The 22935-nt window shown below is 33.8% G+C and overlaps 5 protein-coding genes across 7 annotated transcripts; 1 reads left to right on the plus strand and 4 right to left on the minus strand.

The window, feature by feature from the left end:
• Positions 1–1390: 1390 nt before the first annotated feature.
• Positions 1391–2414, minus strand: LOC120263656 (protein ALP1-like). Its single transcript, XM_039271621.1, has 3 exons — positions 2190–2414; positions 1895–2120; positions 1391–1818 (listed from the first exon to the last, which is right to left on the minus strand). Exons 1-3 carry the CDS (start codon positions 2412–2414, stop codon positions 1391–1393), a joined length of 879 nt encoding a protein of 292 aa, XP_039127555.1.
• Positions 2415–5035: 2621 nt separating this feature from the next.
• Positions 5036–6135, plus strand: LOC120263722 (homeobox-leucine zipper protein HOX13-like). Its single transcript, XM_039271696.1, has 2 exons — positions 5036–5230; positions 5378–6135. The coding sequence occupies exon 2, from the start codon at positions 5395–5397 to the stop codon at positions 5971–5973; it is 579 nt and encodes a 192-aa protein (XP_039127630.1). The 5' UTR covers positions 5036–5230; positions 5378–5394; the 3' UTR covers positions 5974–6135.
• A 2330-nt stretch (positions 6136–8465) lies between these two features.
• On the minus strand, positions 8466–11572 carry LOC120263521 (histone H3.3). Its single transcript, XM_039271461.1, has 5 exons — positions 11472–11572; positions 9404–9475; positions 9222–9298; positions 9043–9133; positions 8466–8931 (listed from the first exon to the last, which is right to left on the minus strand). The coding sequence occupies exons 2-5, from the start codon at positions 9473–9475 to the stop codon at positions 8761–8763; spliced, it is 411 nt and encodes a 136-aa protein (XP_039127395.1). The 5' UTR covers positions 11472–11572; the 3' UTR covers positions 8466–8760.
• Positions 11573–12686: 1114 nt separating this feature from the next.
• Positions 12687–17374, minus strand: LOC120263010 (cytochrome c oxidase subunit 6b-1-like). 2 transcript variants are annotated; one of them, XM_039270935.1, is made up of 5 exons: positions 17221–17374; positions 14226–14495; positions 14018–14100; positions 13824–13905; positions 12687–12976 (listed from the first exon to the last, which is right to left on the minus strand). In XM_039270935.1, the coding sequence occupies exons 1-5, from the start codon at positions 17260–17262 to the stop codon at positions 12923–12925; spliced, it is 531 nt and encodes a 176-aa protein (XP_039126869.1). In that variant the 5' UTR covers positions 17263–17374; the 3' UTR covers positions 12687–12922. The 2 variants fall into 2 exon arrangements, with proteins under 2 accessions (XP_039126869.1, XP_039126870.1); XM_039270936.1 differs by having other exon boundaries at positions 14226–14480; positions 17221–17366.
• Positions 17375–18490: 1116 nt separating this feature from the next.
• On the minus strand, positions 18491–20329 carry LOC120263283. 2 transcript variants are annotated; one of them, XM_039271147.1, is made up of 2 exons: positions 20230–20329; positions 18491–20075 (listed from the first exon to the last, which is right to left on the minus strand). In XM_039271147.1, the coding sequence occupies exon 2, from the start codon at positions 19359–19361 to the stop codon at positions 18660–18662; it is 702 nt and encodes a 233-aa protein (XP_039127081.1). In that variant the 5' UTR covers positions 19362–20075; positions 20230–20329; the 3' UTR covers positions 18491–18659. Both variants share the same exon structure in this region, with proteins under 2 accessions (XP_039127081.1, XP_039127082.1).
• Positions 20330–22935: the final 2606 nt, after the last annotated feature.

Below are 22935 nucleotides of genomic sequence, written 5' to 3' on the forward strand. Positions count from 1 at the left end.
AATTCCCATTAGAAAGAAGCCATCTCGAGGAGGAGTAAGACTCATCCACTTTCATGTTGACCTAATTCGCAAGTAAAAACAAATTGGCACACCTTAGGTTTCATGTTCATGTAAATTTGCAATGGAAATATAAAAACATGATTTTTTACCATCTCCACAACTCAAGAATATCAACCAAATGATTCAAAAAATTCCTCCAACCAATCCTTAGCGATTTCGTCACCATGCCAAAGAACATTCGAGCTCGTGCATCATCCATCATCAAATGCTCATATACCCTCCCGAATTTGTCGTGTAGAGTAGCCATATTCTTTTCGCCTTCATACATTCTTCTCGAAAGTTCTTTTGTAAAGGTAAGTGGATCGCTCGATCTAATCGATTCAAATGCTTTTGTTTATGGTGGTCGCCAACTCGCGAATTGGCTCATCGTTAGTGTTTGCTTTGCGCTTGCTTTTTACCTTTCTTTCTCCGGGGACTAGTCATGATGTATGTCTCGTGCGCCAGCTTGAGTATTAACAAACGGGGAGGCATTATGCCCGTCTGCATCTCCAAATGACAAATCAACAAAATTGTCATCCGGGGATATTGTTCCTGGTGTCGTCTCAAAGTCCATATTTGTGCCAATTTGGGTTCCATCATTTTGAATGGCATAATGACCACGTGCTTGATCATTGCCACATATACTCTCCAATAGGTCGTAATCCTCTATTGGCTTATTCAGATATGGTTCATCTTGTACATGGACCTGCACAATAGAATTTCCAAGCATTAAATTAATTACCAAAAAACTATTTCATCTAAGAAAAGAAATACCTGAATGTAGTCTCTGTATTCAGCCTCGCCCATGATAATGACTTTAAGGTTGTTGCCCCAACCCACACCACTCATGTCTTTCAATTTTTTAATCCTTGCCCACCGCCTTCAGATTGTCCTCAAATGATTTCCCACATTGGCCTCTCGTGACTATCACCACAAACATATCCTTCATAGCCCGAATTGCACCTTGAATTGCTTGTGGTTTGAAGCCTTTGTCTACCTTTAGCCCTTGTTCAACTTGGCTAGCCATGAATCGTATGAAATAGCGACTCTCAGTCGGTGTCCATCTCTTGGTCCCTGATGGCCTTGATGTGGATTTCTTAACTGATGAGGCGTGGCTGCATTCAGACTCGTTGCGTCCCTCCATTCTACTTGTTCATGCAAGTCAAATGTTACCATACAATAACATAATAAAATAAAAATATTGAATACATATAAGTCAAAAGTTTTCATACAATAACATTTTCAATACAAAGTAACGAACATATTTAAGTCAAGGGTTATACAATAACAAAACAAATTGCATTTTGAAGACAATACTACATTAGTTCTTCGAAATTGACATGGAAAGTATCTAGTTGTTTGACCACATTTCAGATGCAATCTCATCACGACGAGCAGCCCACTCTTGTGCTTCTTCTCTTTGTTCCCTAGCAGTTCCTTGTGAATTCCGTTGTGGTATCCAATCTTCCTCAGATGGTATGAATTCATCCTCGCCACCACTAATGATGTAATTGTGTAAAACACAACATGCCAACACAAGCTCTGCTTGTGTCTTAAATGGGAAAAAAGGCCTAGAAGATAAAATTTTGAAGCGCCCTTTTAAAGAACCAAAGGCACGCTCAACAGAGGTACGAGCAGATGAATGTCGCAAGTTAAAAAGCTCTTTAGCATTTTGAGGAGTCCTTGAGCCAAAGTCCTTCAAGTGATACCTAACCCCTCTATAAGGGGGTATGAAACCCGGACGAGTAGCATATCCCGCATCAACGAGATAATACTTTCCTAATAAAAAAAATTATAAGAACAAGATTAATATTTAGTGGGACATTTTTTATTTAAAAAAGATGACTATATGTACCTTCGGGGACCCTTAGTCCGTTAGGTCGTTCAAGAGCATCACGAAGCACTAAAGCATCGTATGCTGAACCTTCCCAACCAGCTAGAACATAAGTGAAACACAAATCAAAATCTACAGCTGCAAGGACATTTTGGGTTGGGTATGATTTTCTTCCTCGAAATGCTACAACTTCATTCGCGGGGACAGAAGCATGAATGTGTGTTCCATCCAAGGCCCCGATGCAGTCCTAACATCGAGTGCATTATGTTAGAATTAACCGTAAAAAAATTATATGTGACATCTAATATAAGGATACCTTAAAGTAAGGGTATAATGTTCTCCTCGCTTCTATGTATGGATGTGTTTGCATACTTGGTGGCCGTATGTAGTCATGTTGTAATTCACCAATTGCGAATAAGACATGGTGGAAGTATCTACTAACCGTCTCACTTGACCTCAGAAAATTGTGGGCAATAACACGATTGCGCTGATTATGACCAATAGTATGCAGAAACATAAGCAATTGCTCCTCCACAGTCATGTGTAATGTATCACGAACGTAACCTTTTGCACGTAGTATCGTGCAAAGATTAAAAAATCTAAATTTGTCCATGCGAACCATGTTTATACTCGTGCCATCATTCCCGTTTACCAACCTAGACAAATATGTTTCTCTTATTTGTAGTCTCTCACGGGACGGTTCTCTACATATTCGACATCTTTTGTTGTGCACATGTAACATCACGGCATAGGCCACAGCCAAAACCGTTATTTGTAATAGGTATAATTCATCATTTCCATTGTGATCATCCATCTAAAATAATAGTTAGTAGTCGTTAGTTAATGTTCAAATTAACCACTCGATCACATATATATATATATATATATATATATGTGTGTGTGTGTGTGTGTGTGTGTGTGTGTGTGTGTGTGTGTGTGTCCATATATGTTCATTTCTATTCAAATAATATCAGTAGAAACATGATATTTGGAGGCACTTGGGTGTGACAACATGTTTGGTAATATCTTTATTGAATTCTGATGTTAAATGGGAACAAAGAGCATATGCATGTAAGATGATGCTGAGATCAATATTTTGTTTGTCTATAATTCTAAATCCTTAGATTTTGTAGTTAAATGGGTGTCAGTTAAACAAGATCTATAAGTAAAGATCAACAATGTTGCTGTTCTATAGTGCATTTATTGGCATATCAGGAAAAATGAGGAATATAAATTATTATTCGTCCTCTACAATTTATTGCTTCTACTTTGCTTTTCTTCATATTTAAATGGTTGTCCTTGTTGTACAGCTACATATATTCATCACTAATTAGAACATAATACGCATTAATGACTCATTCAATATTCCTTGCAGCACGAATTCCTTACTGAATGATAAGTACACAAGAGCTTTCTTTTTTGTTTGACTTGGAAATTAAGATGAATGTAGTGTTATGTTGTGTTTGAATAGAGAACAACATAACAGGTCCCACACCTAGGCTGATTTGTTGACGAGCTTAATAATTTGATGTTTAGTAATATTTTTAAGGATTTGTGGAGTTATTTGACTAATTTGGGCGTGATGAAATTTGATAATCATCTATTGGACGGTTTGTTTTAGAATTCCTGAAGTTTTAGATTAAGTCCTATACCTTTCAATAATTTATGTTATTAAAAGAACAATTTTGCGATCTCAATATTCAGTTAATGCAAAATGGTGTTGCTATCTGAGATCCAAATTAACCTTAAAATGATTAGAACTAATACTGCAAGAGGCATACCAAACGTACCCATCACTTGGAAAATCACAACTATATGAAATACTAACATTCAAAGAAGGAAATATCAGACTAAATGACATAATATTCCCTAGAAAATGTTTGAAGGGCCAAGATAAACTTTTGGCCCATTCCATAGTTACAAATGCTCAAGATTTGAATAATGGTGTCTGCAAGCATAGAGAGACTAGATAAATTCACTAGACATGAAAAATCTCAGAACCTCAAAACCACAGAGAATCACAGAAGCCAATCCACACATGCAACTCAAAAATTCACAAAATATACTTCATCACTAGATTAAGCAACTCCTTATAGAAAATAGCATTGGATGAAATTCATCTTACTATTGTACTTTATCAAAGTTCAGGCTCTGACAAGGGGAGCAAGCACCATCATCAGTTGCTGTGCCAAAATGTGACGACTTCCCAACCAATTCAGCAACTCTCTTGGCACGTCCAGAATCTCGGGGACAAACCAGATAGTACAAGAGAAGAGCACGATCTCTGCTGCTGCGGTTCTAGAGAAGAAGAGGAGAAAATCACTACGAGCTAGGGAGTTCTTCACAGCCGTTCTCCTCCTTATTTTTGTTGTTGTTGTCACTCGGGTTCCGGGACGCCGACTGTGGGAAGAGTAGCTTAGGATAGGGTGTCGTTGATGGCAGATCTACTCCAAAGTTTTGTTGTTGTTGCTACTGTGGTTCCGGCGACGAACAGGAGAAAAACACGACGGGCTGAGGTGTCCTTCGCGACCGATCTCCTCCGAATTTTGGCTGCAGTGGTTCCGGCGAGGCGACAAGAGGATGACCAGCGATGATGAAGAAAGGTTGGTTTCTCAAAAGGGGGTAAGCAGACAAAAGTATGAAAAGCTTTTGAATTACATTGGATTTGGTATTACGGTGGATTTAACCGTAATTCAAAACACAGCTGATAATGGGTTTGGGGTTATTTGCAATTACATTTGGATTTGCAACTACATCTAAACAAACATCAGTTTTTTAAAAGTGCCGTATTTCCAATTACATGTAATTGGAAACACACCCAAGCAAACACACCCTTAATGTTACTCTCAATAGAAAGAAAAAGTTGCAATCTTTCCTCAAATCTTCAGAGACAAAGTTAATAGAAGCCATTACACCACATTAAGGAAGACACACTAAGCACAAAAACAAAAGCAATCTCACTTGAACCCTTTTTCTTTTCATGACTAGCACTTTTCCAAACTTTGTCTTACAATTTAGATAAATCACAAACACAGTAAATAAACAACAGCTAAGAAGCTCCTCTCCATCTGGGTCCCCTTATTATAATAATAAATAAATAAATAAAGAAATAAACTTTAAGTACTACTTAACCATGGTTTGTTTATTAACCACACTTCTTCACCAAATCACAAAAAAAAACACAACACTTTCCTCCACCTATTTATTCACACTAACTCAATTAAGCTACTGATTTTCAAATCTCTGTCTTTCAATCTCTCCATTAATACCCTTTTTATTTTTATTCTTATTTTTAAAATAAATAATCAAGCTCTTATTATTATTAGCAGCTCTGAATCTTTGGCAGGAGAGTGCTTGGTAATCACTTCTTCTTCTATTTATTTATTTTTCTATTTAATTCAAAATTATCTCTTTTTCTTTTTAGAATACTTCAACTTAAAAAATTAGTAAAACTTTAATTTTTATTTTAATTAATTTATTTATTTAATGAGTTAAATGGAAAAGGAAAAGGAGAAGAAGAAATGGGATTTGAAGAAGAAGAAGACGAGGAAGAGATTGGAGAGGATGCTTATGGTGGTGGCGCGCCGCCGGAGAAGAAGCGGCGGCTGGAAGCCGAGAAGGTGCGTGAGCTGGAAAGAAGCTTCGAAGCCCAGAGCAAGCTAGACCCGGAGAGGAAAGCTCGGCTGGCGTGCGAGCTCGGCTTGGAGCCGCGCCAAGTTGCAGTCTGGTTCCAGAACCGGCGCGCTCGGTGGAAGGTTAAGCGGCTTGAGCGCGACTTCAGCTCCATGCGCGCTGCGCGTGACGCTCTTGAGCTCGATGTCAGCGCGCTGCGCCGCGAGACTTCGGCTCTGGCTTTAGAAGCCGCTGAGCTGCGAGCTAAGCTAACGGCTCGGCTCAGCCTTGGCTCCCCCGCTGAGAAGCCGCCGGCGGGTGAAGGGATAAGTCCTCCTTTGGAGCAAATGATAGCCGTTGGATTGGAAAGGAAGTCGATCTCGTCGGAGGAATATGAGCCGCTGGATTGCGCCGTGAAAAAGGGGTTGTTTTATGAGGAAGAGCTAATGGATTATGGTTGGTCACTTGGTTGTTATGAGGAATGGTAAGTGAGTAGAAAATATTAGGAATTGGGAAGGTCTAATGTGAAAAAAGGTTTTGTTAATTTTGTATATAATTTCTTGTAAATTTTATAATTATGTATATTAATGAGGTAGTATGAAGATGAAGTTGTGGGGTTTTTTTTTTTATAATGTAAATAAATCAATCTAAACACACGCACTTTTTCATTTTTTGAGGGATAAAAATCTTGAGTGTAACATACAATGATAATTTTTTATTTTAAACGTTAAACTTCTATTTGGATTATTTTGGTTATTTAATTTTAATTTGTGCTCACCGAGAGAGTATTAAGAGGATTCGGGAAGAATTTGATGATATATAACCTGAATTTACTATGTTAATATCAATTCGTTGTAAGATTAACATATATGTCATCAAATTCTTCTTAGAATCTCCTTGGTATCCTCTCAATAAACACAAATTAAAATTGAATGACCAAAATAATACAAATCGAAGTTCGACGTTCAAAATAAGAAACGACTCTAGTACAGTACCAACCCAAAAATTTACCTGTCGTTATGAGGAATCGTGAATGAATAGAAAACATTAGAAATTAGGAAGGTCTAATGTGAAAAAAAGGTTATGTTAATTTTGTATATAATTTATTGTAAGTTTTATAATTATGTACATTAATGAGGTAGTATGAAGATTTTTCTTTTATAATATAGATAAATCACTTTGAACACATGAGTTTTTTTATTATAATGCTTTAACCCGCACTTGGAGAAAATTAAACCGGCAAACTCCTGCAAAAGAATCAAATGCTTAGTTATTATTACTAAATCATAATTTGGTAATTATTATTTTATCTTTAATTTTAATGATAATTATGGGATTACCTCACCATCTTATGTTTATTAATTAATTAATTAATTAATTAATTAATATGAAGACACAACTCATAATGGGTAATATTCTATCAATTTCTTAATAAGTTTAGTTGGTCATGTAGTTATCAAGGGGTGTGAACCTCAAAGGACTATGAAAGTCATGGCAATAAGAAACAATGGTTGGTGTATGTCTTGTTTTCAATGTAGGGCCTCAAAAGGTTGAAAAAGCATGATGGCTCATGCATGAGCTACATTGCTTCCAATGGCATTCCCTTGTGTTGTGCTAAAGAAGACAAGGACTTGTTAAGCTCATGGGGATCTTATTTATGTGGACAAATCTCCACACTTACTAATTTTTTTGTGTTCTTTCATACATTTATATTATTATTAGATATATATTATATTATCTGGATGTATGTGTTTTTTAGTGATGGAGACTAGCAATTTCACTCGCTTGCTTTTTTTGCTTTTTTGAAGGCAAACGATATATATGAGCATTATTTATTTATTTATTTATTTCCCAATAGATAAGTAAGAGATACGTGTCAACCAATAGCTGGAGATTGGATGGATAGTGGGGCTGGCATAAGAATAATCATAAAAGTCCTTCTAAACATAGACAGTGATATCAAATTATTAATAAAATATTTAAATGGACCTCTTCAAAGGTCCACTTTGGGAAATGCTGGCACGTCCTTCTGGGAAGGTTTGACAATTGAGGCTTATGTATTGAAAAACAATGTTATATTTGATTAATTAATTAAACACAGTAGATATAATAATATCTAAAACAGAAACGTTCCTCTAAAATCCCGAAAAAAACCATAAACGGACAAAGCAGTACAGTCACATAAAAACGAGATTTCAAATTTTTTTTTTTTTGTCTTCATTCGCAATACTTTAATTAATTAATCAAGATGTTATTGTTGGATCAGTAAATTTGAATAAATATATAAATATATATAGACAGCAGATACCTTACCATCCGACAAAGCCACAAAAAAGAAGCCACTCAACATCTCCTCTTTCTCACTTAAGTTGTACAAATTTATCTTCCACGTGATCAGAAAGAGGTCTCTGAGTGGAGGGAAAAAAAAAAAGAAGAAAAAATTCAGTCATTAATAGCCACGCCAAACGAATTCGTCAAGATCTCAATTCACACACAAAACATCAGAGCGTATGCATGTTTAAATATAAAATTTTATTGTTATACAGGTTCTGTAGTTATGTATTTTTTATTTTTTTAAATTTTTATAATATTTTTAAATATAATTAAATTTTTATATTTATAAATTATAAGAATTTGATTATACCTAAAAAGATTATCGTGAATTTAAATGACTTTACTCAATCAAATATAAAACTTAATTGTATCTAAAAAAAAATTATTAAAATGATTCAAAAAACAAAAAACTACAAAATTATAAAAAAAAATATACAACAATTAAACCTAAATATAATGAACAAAAAAAAACACACCACACCGAATCACACGCAATCACCAGCGCCAAAGATTTAAACTTCAATTTCATTGTGTAACATAGAAACCCAAAAAGGTTGAACACAAACACACACCGATCTGTAGGAATATCTACATATCTACAAATATATATATATATATATATAATAAAACATCCAACTTGAGATGGACTGATAAACAGTAGAGCAGTAACACAGCACGATTAAGCATCATCATCATACACAGCTGCATATTACCACTAAGTGATTCGTTCACAATTCAAGTTACCAACATCATACTAAAAACTGACAAACAATACTACACACACCTACAACTACTAAATGTAATAATGTCATGTGTTCATAATATTCCATAACAAGGCACTAGAGAGTAGCAAGACAACCAACGAAACAGCAACCGCATTTTAAGAATATATCTATAAAGAACCAAATCCCAAGGGGGTTGTTGTTGTTACCCCTTGCAACCTAAGCCCTCTCACCCCGGATCCTCCTAGCAAGCTGGATATCCTTGGGCATGATGGTAACTCGCTTGGCATGAATGGCACACAGGTTGGTATCTTCAAACAGTCCAACAAGGTATGCCTCAGCTGCTTCCTGCAGCGCCAGAACTGCATGGCTCTGGAACCTCAGATCAGTCTGCAGCACAATCACAAATGTAAGCAAATGGTACCACCACCATCAAAGGAAACACTTGTAAACAAACTTGGAAAAAAAAAAATAGAAAGATAACTAAGAAACACATCCAACCTTAAAGTCCTGGGCAATCTCCCTGACAAGCCTCTGGAAAGGTAGCTTCCTGATAAGCAGCTCAGTACTTTTCTGGTACTTGCGAATTTCACTATAAAATCAAAGACAGCCATAAAATGAGATAATATCTGTAAACAGCACAACTAATTGGACAAATGGCTTTGAAAATCAGACTTTACCGAAGAGCAACAGTTCCAGGACGGTAACGATGGGGCTTCTTCACTCCACCAGTGGTGGGGGCAGACTTCCTTGCAGCCTACAAACAACAATAAACAAAAATACATTTTGAGAATCAGTGCTTTACACAGGCGGAAAAACAAAAAGAAACAACAAGTAACTTAATAATGAACAATCAACAAACCTTGGTGGCAAGCTGCTTCCTGGGAGCCTTCCCCCCAGTGGATTTGCGAGCAGTCTGCTTGGTACGAGCCATCTGCCATAACCAGAAAATTGATATTCAAACATCTAAAATATAAATCCAATAAAAACCTTCAGCAAAAACAATCAACAGAGCACAGGAAAATTCATCCCTGATAATGCGTGTTAGAGAACAAAAAACAACACCACCATATCACAGACAAAAAATGATTTGAGAAATTCAGCCTCAACAGCAAATAGAAGAGGAACTCTTTGTAAATAACTTGTTCACTTGAGTATACCTTTCATCAGAAGAGGAAGGAAATAAAAGAGGGAACCCCAACGCATGAATGCATGCAACCCCTAATGTTATGTTTGCAGGTGAAATCACAAGGTACATGAATGCATGAAAATCAAAGCATGAAACTACCAACTATTTATTTCTGTCTCCCAATTTCTGACTATCATTTACAGTAGAGGCTATGCATAAAAAGAGAACCACAGCAGAAACCAATAACCAAGTCTTGCAGAGTAAACTCAACAAACAACAATTACATATAAAAGCAACAACAGAAGAAGAATAACAGATAAGGATCAGCACAGAAAAGTTAACTTTACAACAAACTTATACGATGAAAGATAGAATGACAGATAATAATAATAATAATAATAATAATAATAATACCACTTGTACCAAAGGCTGAAGTCAAGAAACAACTAACCGCACACCACACAATTTATATCAGCATAGACTAATTCGACCAGTTCACAAGCAAACGAAAAAAAAACTAAACTAAAATTAGACACTTTAAAAAAAAACAAGAAGAAGAAGAACCAGCCTCATAGCAAATCGATAATTAACACAAAATCTATTAATCAAACTTTTCAACCACAACCACACACAGAAAGGGAAAAAATTGATTATTATAATTATATTATTATTATTTTTCATATTATTTATTTATTTATTTTTTTTAAAAAAAACCCCAAAACAAGTCCTCTAATTAATTAATTAATTTACAATTGTAAAATCAAGCTGCAGGCACAAATATACATAAGAACACGCAGGAAAGATCCTTGTTTTTCCTCTGACTCAAGCCAAAATAAAATACAACTTTGAACCGAATTAGAAGGATACTATCTATAATCTAAGACAACAAGGACAAGCCAAAGAAAAATCTTGCCTGAAAACGGATACTGAATATAGAACACTTCTCTAACAAACCAAGCACAAATCATGCCCGCATAACAAAAATTATAACCTTAGAGAACAAGGAACAGCCAAAGAAAAATCAAGAAAAAAAATCTTACCGTTCTTCTGACACACTGATCAAGACCCACACAATCCCTAAAACCAGGATCTAACTAACCAAAACACAAGACAACGAATCAAACCTTAGTCCCAAAAATAAAAACACATTAATCAGATACAAACAGAAAAGAAATTCAAATCAAATTTGTGGCAAAAGACTAAACACCCAAGAGTCACGAAAACAAAATCCAATTCATCATTACAACAATTCAAGAGACAAAAGTCCTGATCCGAAACAATACGAAAGTAATCACACCGCAAGAGCCTATAAAGTCAAACCAAACTACAGAAAAATACGAAACAAATTCGAATAAGAATGCTAACATCTCCCTCGATCGGAAACAAAGAAAAACCCGAATCTAGCTCATCAGCACACAAATTCAACAAATTACATTAATCACATTCAAAATGCAAAATAAGTCTAAAAAAATCAAAACTACACACGTTCTTGCAATGCAAACTCACCAAAAATCCCCAGAAAAAAACAGAAATCCAACAATCGGAAAACAAATTCATCCAATTAAACACCAATATCATATGAAAACCAAAATAATCAAAACAAAAGAGACTCAAAACTCAAAAAACATCGAAGCAAAACAACAGCAATCCACCCTAGAAAAACACGATCTAACCAATCCGAGCAAAAGTTCAACAAATTAAAACCATAACCGCATATGAAATTCAACAATAATCACAACCAACAAGCCTTAATTCATCCAAAATTTCAAAAAAATAAATAAATAAATCAAAGAAAGCTCACCTCTTTCGCGCTCTCTCTCTCTCTCTTTCTCCTTCGCACGTTTCGCTTCAAAGCCGAGATTTGCCTGAAAGTTGGGAATGAAACGAGATGGGCTCTATTTATAGAGCGAGATCTTAACTACTATTCAAGGTGGGCCCCGCTGTGCTTTCTGTTTCTCATTGAGTGGACGGTTGAGATTGGCTGCCGCTGTGTCTTTTTGGAGCAGTTCAACGGATAGGATTTGATTAATCACGGATCGTTGTCAGTGAATTCTCTCTTCCTATTGGTTGAGATGGGATTTCGTGGATCGTTGTTTTTGGTTTTGTTTATAGCTTTATCATGTGGTTATCGTTTTTTAGTGTTATTAAATACCACTAAAAATCCTAATTTTGTATACGTACTGAATTTCTTTGCTTATATACCCTTGTATTTTTAAAAAAATATTTGATCTAGGACAGTGAATTAGAGATTAAAAATTGATTGGGTGAATATTTAAAATGAATGTAAAAATAAGAGAAATTTTGGCTAATGCCTATGGTGATATTATTTCCATAAAAAAAAAATAGTATGCAAATTCTATAGATATATATATATATATATATATATATATATACTTTATATAGTAAATTTAAGAAATTAACATATAAAAGTGAAAATAAAGTGATTTTAGTAATTCTTCCCATTATAATTATGAAAGGAATTGTTTAAAAGTTCCAAGCAACTTTATCATTGGGATCAAAAAAAAACCTTTGATTTTTTCAAATTTTTAAAAGTCCTTTATTTTTTTCAGAATTATTTTTAAATCCAATGACTAAATAATCTCAGATTTACTAATCTTACATCATTTTCAAATTTTAATTTTGCTCTTTAAGTTTTGGTATTTCATATTTATTATTTTTACTTCATTTTCAATTTTTAGTTTTGCTCTCTCACGTTGTATATAAAGACGGCAGAAAATAATATTTTGTCATAAAGATCTATTAAAAAAATAAAAAATTCCAAAAACTGCAAAGTAATTTTCTCTAATTATAAATGTCTACAATCACACATTATTTTTTCATTTAGCCCAAAACTCTCTTCTTTCATTAAAATTATATATTTTAAACAAAAAAACTAAAAACATTAAATTTAAATATTAATCCTTAAATTAGATATATAAATAAATAATTTAAAACATTTAAAAAAACTCATAAAAACGGACACTTACAATGAGAAAGAGGGATTAATCATCTCAGATATTTCAAAAGGAATTTAACTTAAAAATGGTAAAAATGATGAGGTCTGAAACAAGGATTGAAAAATGAGCGTAGTATTATAATCTTGGCTTACAACAAGCCAAAAAAATTTATTTGAGATGTTATTAGGAATAAGAGCTTCAGAAGTTTCTCAAGATGTGAATGTTCATTCCAGTTTGCCAAAAACCTGGTAAAAATTTTCCAGGACATTGCTAGTGTCCGCCTTGTGATGTTCATCTACAGAGGACCAGGAAAAGTTCCATTCTCTCTCTGTTCATTCCATCGCTCAATCTGCATAAACATGTTGCAGATACCATTAGCGAAAAATTATCGATTTTGTTTATGTATCATATTTCTTAGATGGTTCTTATCCCTGTAAATAAACCAACGCGTTCATCAAAAGCTCGAAATTTAGTCTCAATAAGCGTTCGTTTATTAAATCTCGTAGGGTAAACAAGCCGAGTTTGAACACCACCAAACTCGGCTTGTTAAAGCTCGTGAACAACTCATTTATAGTATCATTAAAAGCTCGCTTAAAAAGAATAGTTAAAATGCTCATTTATAGTATCATTAGCAAGTTTATTTATAAAAATCACTGATAAAATTGTTTATATATCATCAACAATCTCATTTATAAAAAGTATTTATAGAAACTTTTATAGCAATATTAGCATTGTCATCTATTGGATCATTAATAATAATGTATTGCAAAAATATTACACTAATTTTTAAATATAAATTTAAGAAAAATAAGATTAATTTATAATTTTTATTACAAAAAAAGTTAAATATTAATTTTAAAACAATATTTTTAATAATAATTATAATTATGATGATGTATATTACTTGTGAAAAAATGACTGATTTTTATCACACAAACGAGTTGAAACCTGAGAGCTTTACTATTCATGAAGCTCGATGTAGACTCGAGCTCAACTAAAATAATGGCGAGCCGAGCTTGAACATGGTCAGGCATGGCTCGGCTCGGCTACACCCCTATTGGTTCTAATATGGATGTAAACTCATGAAAATAATACTGATACTAGTGGCTAGAAATCCTATTTGCTATCAAAATAATCGAAATTATGCATGACATCCATAAAGGTTCAAGAAGTTAAAAATGTAGGAGAATGCATACCCATTCACTAGGGCAAAGTGAGCGATAATATTTTGCAAACTTTTCGCACTCTTGCGCATCATCTCCTTTTGCAGCAACACACCTGAGCAAACATGGCACATATCCAATGGTTTAATGCAATGCATTTTTTTATACAAAAATTTCCCTGGACAACGGTCTCTACTATATATCAAAGAGAGAGACGGAGGCCGTACCTGTGATATTCAATATAGCGCGTAAAGCAATGCCTTGTTTGATTTGTTGTTGGGAAACGAAAATCAGCTGGTGCAGTCTCAAGCTGAATTTGAAAACAATATAATATGTCAGTATGTTGAAAAACAATTGCTTTGAAAATTTCTGTGTGCATTCAAAAGTAAATTTGACAATGAATGGGTACACAAAATGTCTGATGTATAAGCAAACCTTTATCGCTGGTGTCTCCTCTTCAGCATTTCCTTGATCTTCTGTTTCTTTCTCAGAAGTATCAGTAGGCTCCTCTGAGGTAGGCGCCTCTGGGACAGGCTCTGTTGGTTCCTCCGCAACGGGAGCATTTTCCACTGGAGCAGAGGTTACCTCGGTTGTCTCCTTAGCAACTTCCTCGGTTTTGGTATCATCAGGCTTTTCATCCACAGTTGTTTCAACAGGCTTGTCACTCTGATCGGGCTGCACTTCCTTATCCTGCAATGACCATTGCTGCACCCATTCAATATAGATCTAATTAACAGTGGGATTCCAAAATTAATTTAAGATGAAATGTTACAATGCAGTATTCTAGCTATCAACAAACAGTACTTATTGGCTGAACAAGTTAGAGAGCTTGGTATGACCATCAAACAACATCCGGCATATGAAAACCATATGGCAAGGACAAGGACTACCTTGCCTTAAAACAATCTAGACAAGTATATACACTTTAAAATAACTTTTCTTTACATAATATCCTAACCTAAAGCATGTTCTCATCAGAAAATTAGCTAGTGTCATATTGAAGGACTTAGCCATAGAATCTCACTTCATTGTGGATGATCTCACATTAGAAAAACCACAATCACAGTTCCAATAGATTCCAACACTCAAAGTTCATAGGACTTCTAATAGCAGCCAACACTTGTCAGTTGTCAATAGTACCGTCCATGGGACCTAGATTCACAGGGGATATATCCCTAGCCCTGAGCCCAAATTTATAAACATATCAATGACCCTGTTCCTGAACCCAAGTACAGAGATAAATATTTTCTCATCCCCATACCAGCAGGGATTACTCATATTCAGTGATTCCCATTCCCAAATTTATTTTTTCTTAAAAAAATTAGTCTTCATTTTTTTAAATGAGTAATTATTAATTTTATAATTAATTAATATACTTGAATCATGATTTATGGATCGATTCTCTTTTACTTAATATGTTTTCAGTCTAATATAAATAAGTGTCTAGCAATCTTTAACTTTAAAAAAAAAAATAGACAATCCATGGGATTCATTCTCTAATCTTATCTCTTAATCTCACACTCCCTAACTCACATTTTATTTACATCGACAAATCTCCCTACTAATGATTTAAAATAAATCATTAAAAAAAGTTCAAGAAAATAAAAAATAGATAATACAAATCTAGGGTTTTATTTAGTCTTTTTTTTCTCTTTAATAATGTTTTTTATATCATTATTAATTTTGATAATTAAATAAATATATGACCATTTTTAAACTTCTTTTTATTTAGATACTTATAACATAAAATAAAATTATATATATAATATTTAATTGTATATTTGAGAGATGGGCCAAGACAGGGAGGCCATTCCCCATCCCGGCCCCATCCTTGACAAAGAATTATATCCCACTCCAGTCTAACCCCATTCCTCAAAATTTATCCTCGACTCCGACCCTGGCAAGGCAGAGGATCAAATTCCTCGTTGGGTCCTGGGCAAATTGACAACCCTATGGAACATAGCTGGAGAATATTTGATGCATCAAACAAACAATCCACATATTCCCTCAAAACATGCATCAAACAGACAATCCACATATTCCCCCAAAACTCACGAAAGTTTTCCCTAAGCAAAACGGCACAATAACCTTTTCAAACAATTGAAGGAACTATAAAATCATTAACTATTGCATCCTAGAAATTTACTGTCCCTCATAAATATAATTAACAGGTCTTAAAAGGGGAGATATTTCTCCAATGTTAGTCATGGGCTACATAATAGTAGTTCTTGTGTTGGTACTTTGATTATATCGTGCTACTAAATTAAGCAGTTTCGGGTGTTATATTTCATTTGGTGCTTGGTTAATATAACAGGGGTTCAAAAGTGACACTTCCAAGAATCCATTCCAGAATCATTCCTGTGTTTTACTATAAAGTTCACTTGGTCGGCTTATGACCTTTTTTCTTTACCCAGCATTGTTGTAATAAAAAGAAAATGGTCTTTAACATTTTGTGCACATCATAAACTATACCAATATCATCAATTTGCTGATTTTTGGGACTTGCTATTCCTTTATTTCATCATTATAAACAAAAACAGTACTAAACCTGTGGATGCCATTTGGTTGTAACTCAGTTTACTTAATGAAATTAAATCTTAAAAAAAAAAAATTCAGTCTTAACATTTGTGCACATCATAAAGTGTCCCAATATCATCAATTTGCCAACTTTTTGGGTTTGGTATTCCTTTTTCTCATAATTATAAACAAAAACAGTACTAAACCTGTGAATGCCATGTCTTTGTAACTCAGTTTACTTAATGAAATTAAATCAAACAAAAATTCAGTTTTAACATTTGTGTGCATCATAAACTGTCCCAATATCATCAATTTGTCAACATTTCAGTTTTAACATTCCTTTCTTTCATCATTATAAACACAAAACAGTACTAAACCCTGTGGATGTCATTTGGTTGTAACTCAGTTTGCTTAATGAAAGTAAATCTAAAAAAAACAAACACACACACACACACACATCCATCTACAGCTTTATCTGATATTAAGCATTCAATGACAATGATATTAAACCTACAAAAAAAAAGAAAAAATTCAGATCCATTTCCAATTTTCGTTGAATAATACGCATTCAACCCATCAAGATTGGTGGTGCTACATCAGTGAGATCCACACCAAATACCAATTTCAACTCATCCAAAACACCCAATTTCATCAAATTCACCACCAAACTCCCAAATCAATTGTCTCATAATTCAGTCACTATACCAAAAACTAAACCTCATTAAAAATCACACAAAAAATTCAACAAAAAAATCAAACTATCCAATCAAAAAACAAAACCTCCAGCTCGATCTACCAGACGAGTTAAACACGTTCAGATCCATTAAAAAAATCCCATTTTTTTGTGGGAAATTCTAAGCGATTACTAATCCATTAGAGAACAAAGAACGGAGAGGGAGTGAAGGATCTATACCTCGGCCAAGCTTGGGACTTTCTCCGGCACCGATTCCGCCATCGGAGAGCAGCTCTCGATTCAAAGACGGCGGCTTGTTCCTCACTCGTGAAGCAATAGACAAGGAAAGAGCTTTCGCGAGAGGTTCATTCATAGATGACACTGTGAAGCTCCCCCAAATGTCAGCCGTTAGATTTGCCCCGAGATTCGTCTTTTCTTCTAAACTATTTTCTAATTGTCATTTTTTCCGACCGTCATCTAACTACTTCGTCTTTTATTTTTTTTTTTACTTGTTACATTTACTGATTAAAAAAATCAATTTAAATTAATTAATTATCTATATTTTATATAAAAAAAAATTATTATTTTCTAAAATTATTTTTATTTAAAACCCTATTTAAAATCCCATTAGTTAAATATATAAATTAATATTTAGTTGATTGTGATTTATTAAAAAATATGTAAATACATTAAATTAAAGGATAAATTTATAAAAAAAAATTATTTAATGCTAGAAAAAATTTCTTATGTGACAAATAAAAATAAACAGAGAAGAGCCCCGAAATGTAACAACTAAAAAGAAACGAAAAAGAATATGTATATATATATATAACTTAAAACTTTGAATAATTTTATAAATATATTTTAAAAAATCAATAATAGCCAAATAGCGCATGCGAAAGCATGTGAGTATAAAGAGGAATTTCATTGTGTAGCGTATTGTGCAATACTGTAAAAATATCATAGAAAAATTATTCAATACTATTTAATAGGTCTCTTGTGAAAAGAGTTATATTTTTCCATCCTTATAGGGTAGCGGAGATAGGAGATTTATTATTGTGGAGTTATAGTTCATCATATATTATTTTAAGTGCACATTACAAGTTATTATTGTCCTACAGTGTTCGCATGCCCATATGATAAATATATAAAAAATTATTAAGCTACCATAACAGGTGCATTATCTGTACTTGTTTATTTTTTTGACAACCGCTTTTGTAAAGCGATATTTGTCATCTTTGTGAAAAAAAAAAAAATCGGTTTAAATGCAAATATGATACAAATTATGTTTTTTAATCCCTCCAATTTTTTTTTTTTAAGTACATATATATCTTATCTTTTTATAAATGGCAGGAGTTCATTGGACAATCACAAGAGCCAGACATAAATAACAAAATCAAATATAAACCTTGCATGCATTTGGACAACAGATATTCATAAACATTTGTGCATTAGAACCAAATTAGAGTCTTCAAAATTCACAACATGAAACAAAGAAGATGGACAGGTATCAACAATCATGAATTTTCACTTGATTTCAAAGTTATAAACAATGCAAGTGTTGTATCATGTGCTGTTTTAAGCACAAAAAACAAGCATCAGAAATGTAATTGACGTAACAAAAAATTAGAAGAAAATCAAATCAGAACTACTTGTGAAAGCTTCTTCTCCGCAGCAAATCACCAAATCTTCGGAAAAGTTGCCGTTTCTTTTCTCAACTTAAAAGGAGAATTCTCCTCATGCCCAATGCTATCTAATCGAGCCTTGTCGATGAGAGATGAGCCAGAAGGAATAGAGGAAGGAGGAGCCCTCAACTCTGTGAGACCACTAAAAGATTGAGACTTGCGATTCCTCTCGCGGTTATGCTCTGGTGACCAAACCATATCGAATATAGATCCTTCGAATCTCCCTGACTCACCTATAGAGTATCTGCGCGAAAGAGTACCAGGAGGATTTGCTCGGCTCATATGTTCGGATGGAAATTTTGACATAGTCTTATTGCTCTTGACTTCACCAATCACTGGTTTCGGTTCACTAAATGTATCGATAGCTTTTTTCTTAGAGTCAATACCTGAAGTAGCAGTTAGCAAACTCTGCAATTCCTTTACACTTTGAGTGGCCGCAGCTTCACTCACCTTAAGACATTCGTACTCTTGTTTGATGCTCCGCAAGGCATTCTCTTTGTCGCATAGAGTGTCCTTCATTTGAGAATTCTCCTTCCGAACAATCTCCAAAGCTTCTTTCACGATGGTAGCCTCATTCACCGCTTGTTTCAGTATATCACGCAGCCTTGAATTCTCTTCACGCGATCCTCTAAGCAAATCGATCAGTCTATTGTTTTCCCTGTTCATATTTGTAATCTCCTCTTCGGTAATCTTCATGAAGTTTATAAACCCATTCTCTTTCTCAATCCAAGTGCCTTGCAAATCCTCCGCTTCGAGCTTCAATCTCTTGCTTTCTTCCAACGCCCGGTGGAGCTTCTCCTCAGCACTCTTTCAACAAAGCCTTCGAGCATTTCGCTTCAGCTCTCGTGCTCTCTAATTCAGATTGTGTCTTGGAGAGCTTCTCCTTCACTTGATGTGCCTCTGTGCTTACTTCCTTAAGAGCCATAGCAAGAGCATCCATCGCCATCTTACTTTTCTCTTCTGCTTGGACAGCTAACTTAAGCTCATTTTCAAGCATTCTAACTTTCTCTTCACCACGAACCGCACCAAGTGATCGATGCTTCTCTAGAATCTTCCCATGATGACCATGAGAACTCTCCAAACTTCTTAGTCTCTCCATGAGACTTTTTATCTCCAACTTCGCCTCTTCAAGCGAAATCTTCGCCTCCTCAAGTTGCTTTGTCTGACAAACCAAAGATTCCAGCATTTCCCTCTCTGAATCCTTTGCCTTCAATGCTTCCACCTCCAAATGCTCAATCCTGCTCGATATCGAACCCTCGACAGCCCCATTTCTCTGTGATACAATTCTTGTAGACATTTCATCGAACAGTTGGTGGACATGAGATTTGTCATCCCTAACCCTCATCAGCCCATCATGAACACCATCCAATGGACACTGCATCTATGAAACTCTCAATTCACCACCAATTCCTACAAAAAAAATTTACCAACAATTCCAACAATAAATCCCATGAACCTTATCACAAATTCCTTCAAAAAAAGAAAAATCGCATTTTGAACCGCAAATCCGCAACAAGAGAAGCATTAGAGAAGAAAATTGATAACAAGAAGAGATTTTGAGTACCTTGGATAGAAGAACAGCATTGAAATGAAAAGAGAAAAACGGAGATATTAAGAGGAGAAAAGAGAAAGGTGAGAGTTTGCATTCGAAAAGCATCGTTAAATCCAAAATTAGAAGAACCTGTTTGGTTATGAGAATTTGGCGGGTAATAAGAACCTTCAATGTATGTGTTTGTGCGGCTAAAAAACTGCCACGTGGAAATCATTCATTTTATTTTACTATATATATATAATATATAAGGCTTTAAAATTTTTTAAGAAATTAACTGATTAAGTTAGTTTTATCCAAGGATTTAAAAACTGGACCGGACCGGCCGGTTGAACCGGTTGAATCGGGAACCGGCCACCAGTCCGGTTCATTTGTATATATTGAACCGGGTTCTAATTGAACCGGCTATGAACCGTTGTCGGACCGGGAACCGGTGAACCGGTTCAACCAGACCGACCGTTTTTTTTTAAAAAAAAATTGAACTTTGAATTTATTTGGTGGTTCATGTTATATTAATATTAGAAAATTTGTTGTATTAATATTGGAAAATTTGAATTTTCTTATGTTGAAGTTGTGAATTGAATCAATTGATACTTGTGGACTTGTTTGGTGCTTTGTTATTTGTACTTTGTAGATTTGTAGTATTTTTGTATATAACTATGTATGTTCATGTTGAGAAATTAAATTTTATATAGAAGTGAAAGTTGTGAATTCTTCAAGCTTGTGCCTTGTGGTAGTGATGGGCTTGTTTGTTACTTGTTGGTCTTGTTTTTTAATGTAGTCTTGTCTTGAGTCTTATACAGTGTAGACTTGTAGTTATATACTTATATTTTAAAAATAAAATTGATGGAGGACTTGTGATTTGTGACTTGTGAGCTAGTAAAAGAAATAAAATTTTAATTTCATAGTTATATTTATTAAATTTCTATTTTTCCCCATTTTTCTGATTTTTCTAGATTTTTTTTATAATTTTATGAAATTTTATTATTATTTTTTAAAATTTATTTATTTTAAAAAAAATTTAAAAATAGAAAGCAGTGAACCGGCCGGTCAAACCGGTTGGACCGGTTGAACCGCGAACCGGTTGGCCAACCGATTCGTCGACCGGTCCGGTTTTTAAATCCTTGGTTTTATCCAAGATTTAGAAAGAATAAAAATAAAAATAAAAATAAATTCTGACAAAATACAAGGGTTAAAATAAAAATGAACAATTGATTATAGTAAAAATTTAGTGAAGGTGTGCATGAAAAAATTTTGCAAGGGTGTCGTGTGATTTTTCTTTTCGTAAAATTATAGAATGTTATTTGATCCAACTCGAAAAGCTTGTAATGTGATTTATGTAATTTTTTAAATTATAAAAATTTTAAGAGATGTGTAACGGCATGGATGATAATTATATTGCACCAAAGAATTATGGTTTATTTAAAAATCCTTTTTAGAGTTTTATTATTAAAAAAACACATTGACACAGTGAGGTATGATTATTGTACTCACAATTTTCAAAACAGTGAAATTATTTTTTCTTCTTCTATTTGTGATTTTTTTTAATTGTTCATATAAACTTGTGTATGTGTAGGCATGGCCACAGGGCAAGTGTATGATTTATGAATTTAATATTTATTAATATTAGATTTATTAATGAAACTTAGATTACGACATTCATGTGGCACTATTATATACGAAATCAAGATCACTTATCTATAGCATAGCAAATTATAGAAGACGACGAGAGTCTTTGAGTTCACGCTTAAAAATACCAAAGACTCTTCTAATCTATTTCATCTTCTCCAACCGATAAAACTAGGTATTTATAAAAACAATAAATCAAAGATCCCTAGTGGCAGGGGGCGGAGGCAGAGGGGCAGGGGCGGCCGCCCCCTGCCGCCGCCGCCCCTTTCCTCTCTCTCTCTCTCTCTCTCTCTCTCTCTAATTAGTTTTTTTAGTCCCCCCTCTCTCTCTCTAATTAGTTTTAGTTTTTTAGTCCCCCCTCTCTCTCTCTCTCTCTCTCTCTCTCTCTCTCTCTCTCTCTCTTTAAATATATATATATATATATCTTTTTTTCTCTCTCTATGTTTTTTTATTATTATTTATTTTTTACAAATTAATAGATATAGTCTAAAAAAAAAGAAAGGCCATAAGTTCTAAGTGCAATAAGATCTTTAGTTCAAAAACTTATTAAAAAAATAATAGTAGTAATAAAGTCGACGTAGTTGCGGGTGTAGGGTTCAGTAATCCAAACTTTTTCATTTTTAGCGAGATTGACTGGATTGGATGATTAAATTTGAGCTGCATGACGCTGATCCTAATCTATACACTCGTTTATTCCTTTTTGTTAACAAAAAAATCTAAAACATATTTTTTTAAAAAAAATATTATCAAAAATTTATTATTTGATTTATTAATATTTTATAAATTACTTTATGTAATATTTTTTAAAATATCTATGTTTTTAGTTTATGATTTTTTACACATTAATTTATATAATATATAAAATTACATTTTTAGTAGATTTTTTTAAATATTTATTGTTTAAAATTTAATTTTTATAAACTAAACTATAAATTAACATATAAATACTTTTAAAAAATTATAAAACTTTTAATTAATTAATTAATTATTTTTCAACTCGCCCCCCTAATCTTTACTTTCTGGCTCCGCCACTGCCTAGTGGTGTACTATATATAATCTTTACCATCAAAGGATTAAGTGCTAACTTAGGAA

The sequence above is a fragment of the Dioscorea cayenensis genome, chromosome 6 (assembly GCF_009730915.1).
Source record: "Dioscorea cayenensis subsp. rotundata cultivar TDr96_F1 chromosome 6, TDr96_F1_v2_PseudoChromosome.rev07_lg8_w22 25.fasta, whole genome shotgun sequence".
NCBI lineage: Eukaryota > Viridiplantae > Streptophyta > Magnoliopsida > Dioscoreales > Dioscoreaceae > Dioscorea > Dioscorea cayenensis.

Coding starts and splice junctions, on each gene's coding strand:
- LOC120263656 (XM_039271621.1), bottom strand. CDS start 2,414: ATGACTGTGGAGGAGCAATTGCTTATGTTTCTGCATACTATTGGTCAT. Junction 2,121..2,189: donor CATTATACCCTTACTTTAAG/GTATCCTTATAT, acceptor ACTCGATGTTAG/GACTGCATCGGGGCCTTGGA. Junction 1,819..1,894: donor CGGACTAAGGGTCCCCGAAG/GTACATATAGTC, acceptor TTTTTTTATTAG/GAAAGTATTATCTCGTTGAT.
- LOC120263722 (XM_039271696.1), top strand. CDS start 5,395: ATGGGATTTGAAGAAGAAGAAGACGAGGAAGAGATTGGAGAGGATGCT.
- LOC120263521 (XM_039271461.1), bottom strand. CDS start 9,475: ATGGCTCGTACCAAGCAGACTGCTCGCAAATCCACTGGGGGGAAGGCT. Junction 9,299..9,403: donor GGAAGCAGCTTGCCACCAAG/GTTTGTTGATTG, acceptor TGTTGTTTGTAG/GCTGCAAGGAAGTCTGCCCC. Junction 8,932..9,042: donor AGATTGCCCAGGACTTTAAG/GTTGGATGTGTT, acceptor ATTGTGCTGCAG/ACTGATCTGAGGTTCCAGAG.
- LOC120263010 (XM_039270935.1), bottom strand. CDS start 17,262: ATGGCGGAATCGGTGCCGGAGAAAGTCCCAAGCTTGGCCGAG. Junction 14,101..14,225: donor AGGAGACACCAGCGATAAAG/GTTTGCTTATAC, acceptor TTTCAAATTCAG/CTTGAGACTGCACCAGCTGA. Junction 13,906..14,017: donor CGCTATATTGAATATCACAG/GTACGGCCTCCG, acceptor ATGTTTGCTCAG/GTGTGTTGCTGCAAAAGGAG.
- LOC120263283 (XM_039271147.1), bottom strand. CDS start 19,361: ATGAAGATTACCGAAGAGGAGATTACAAATATGAACAGGGAAAACAAT.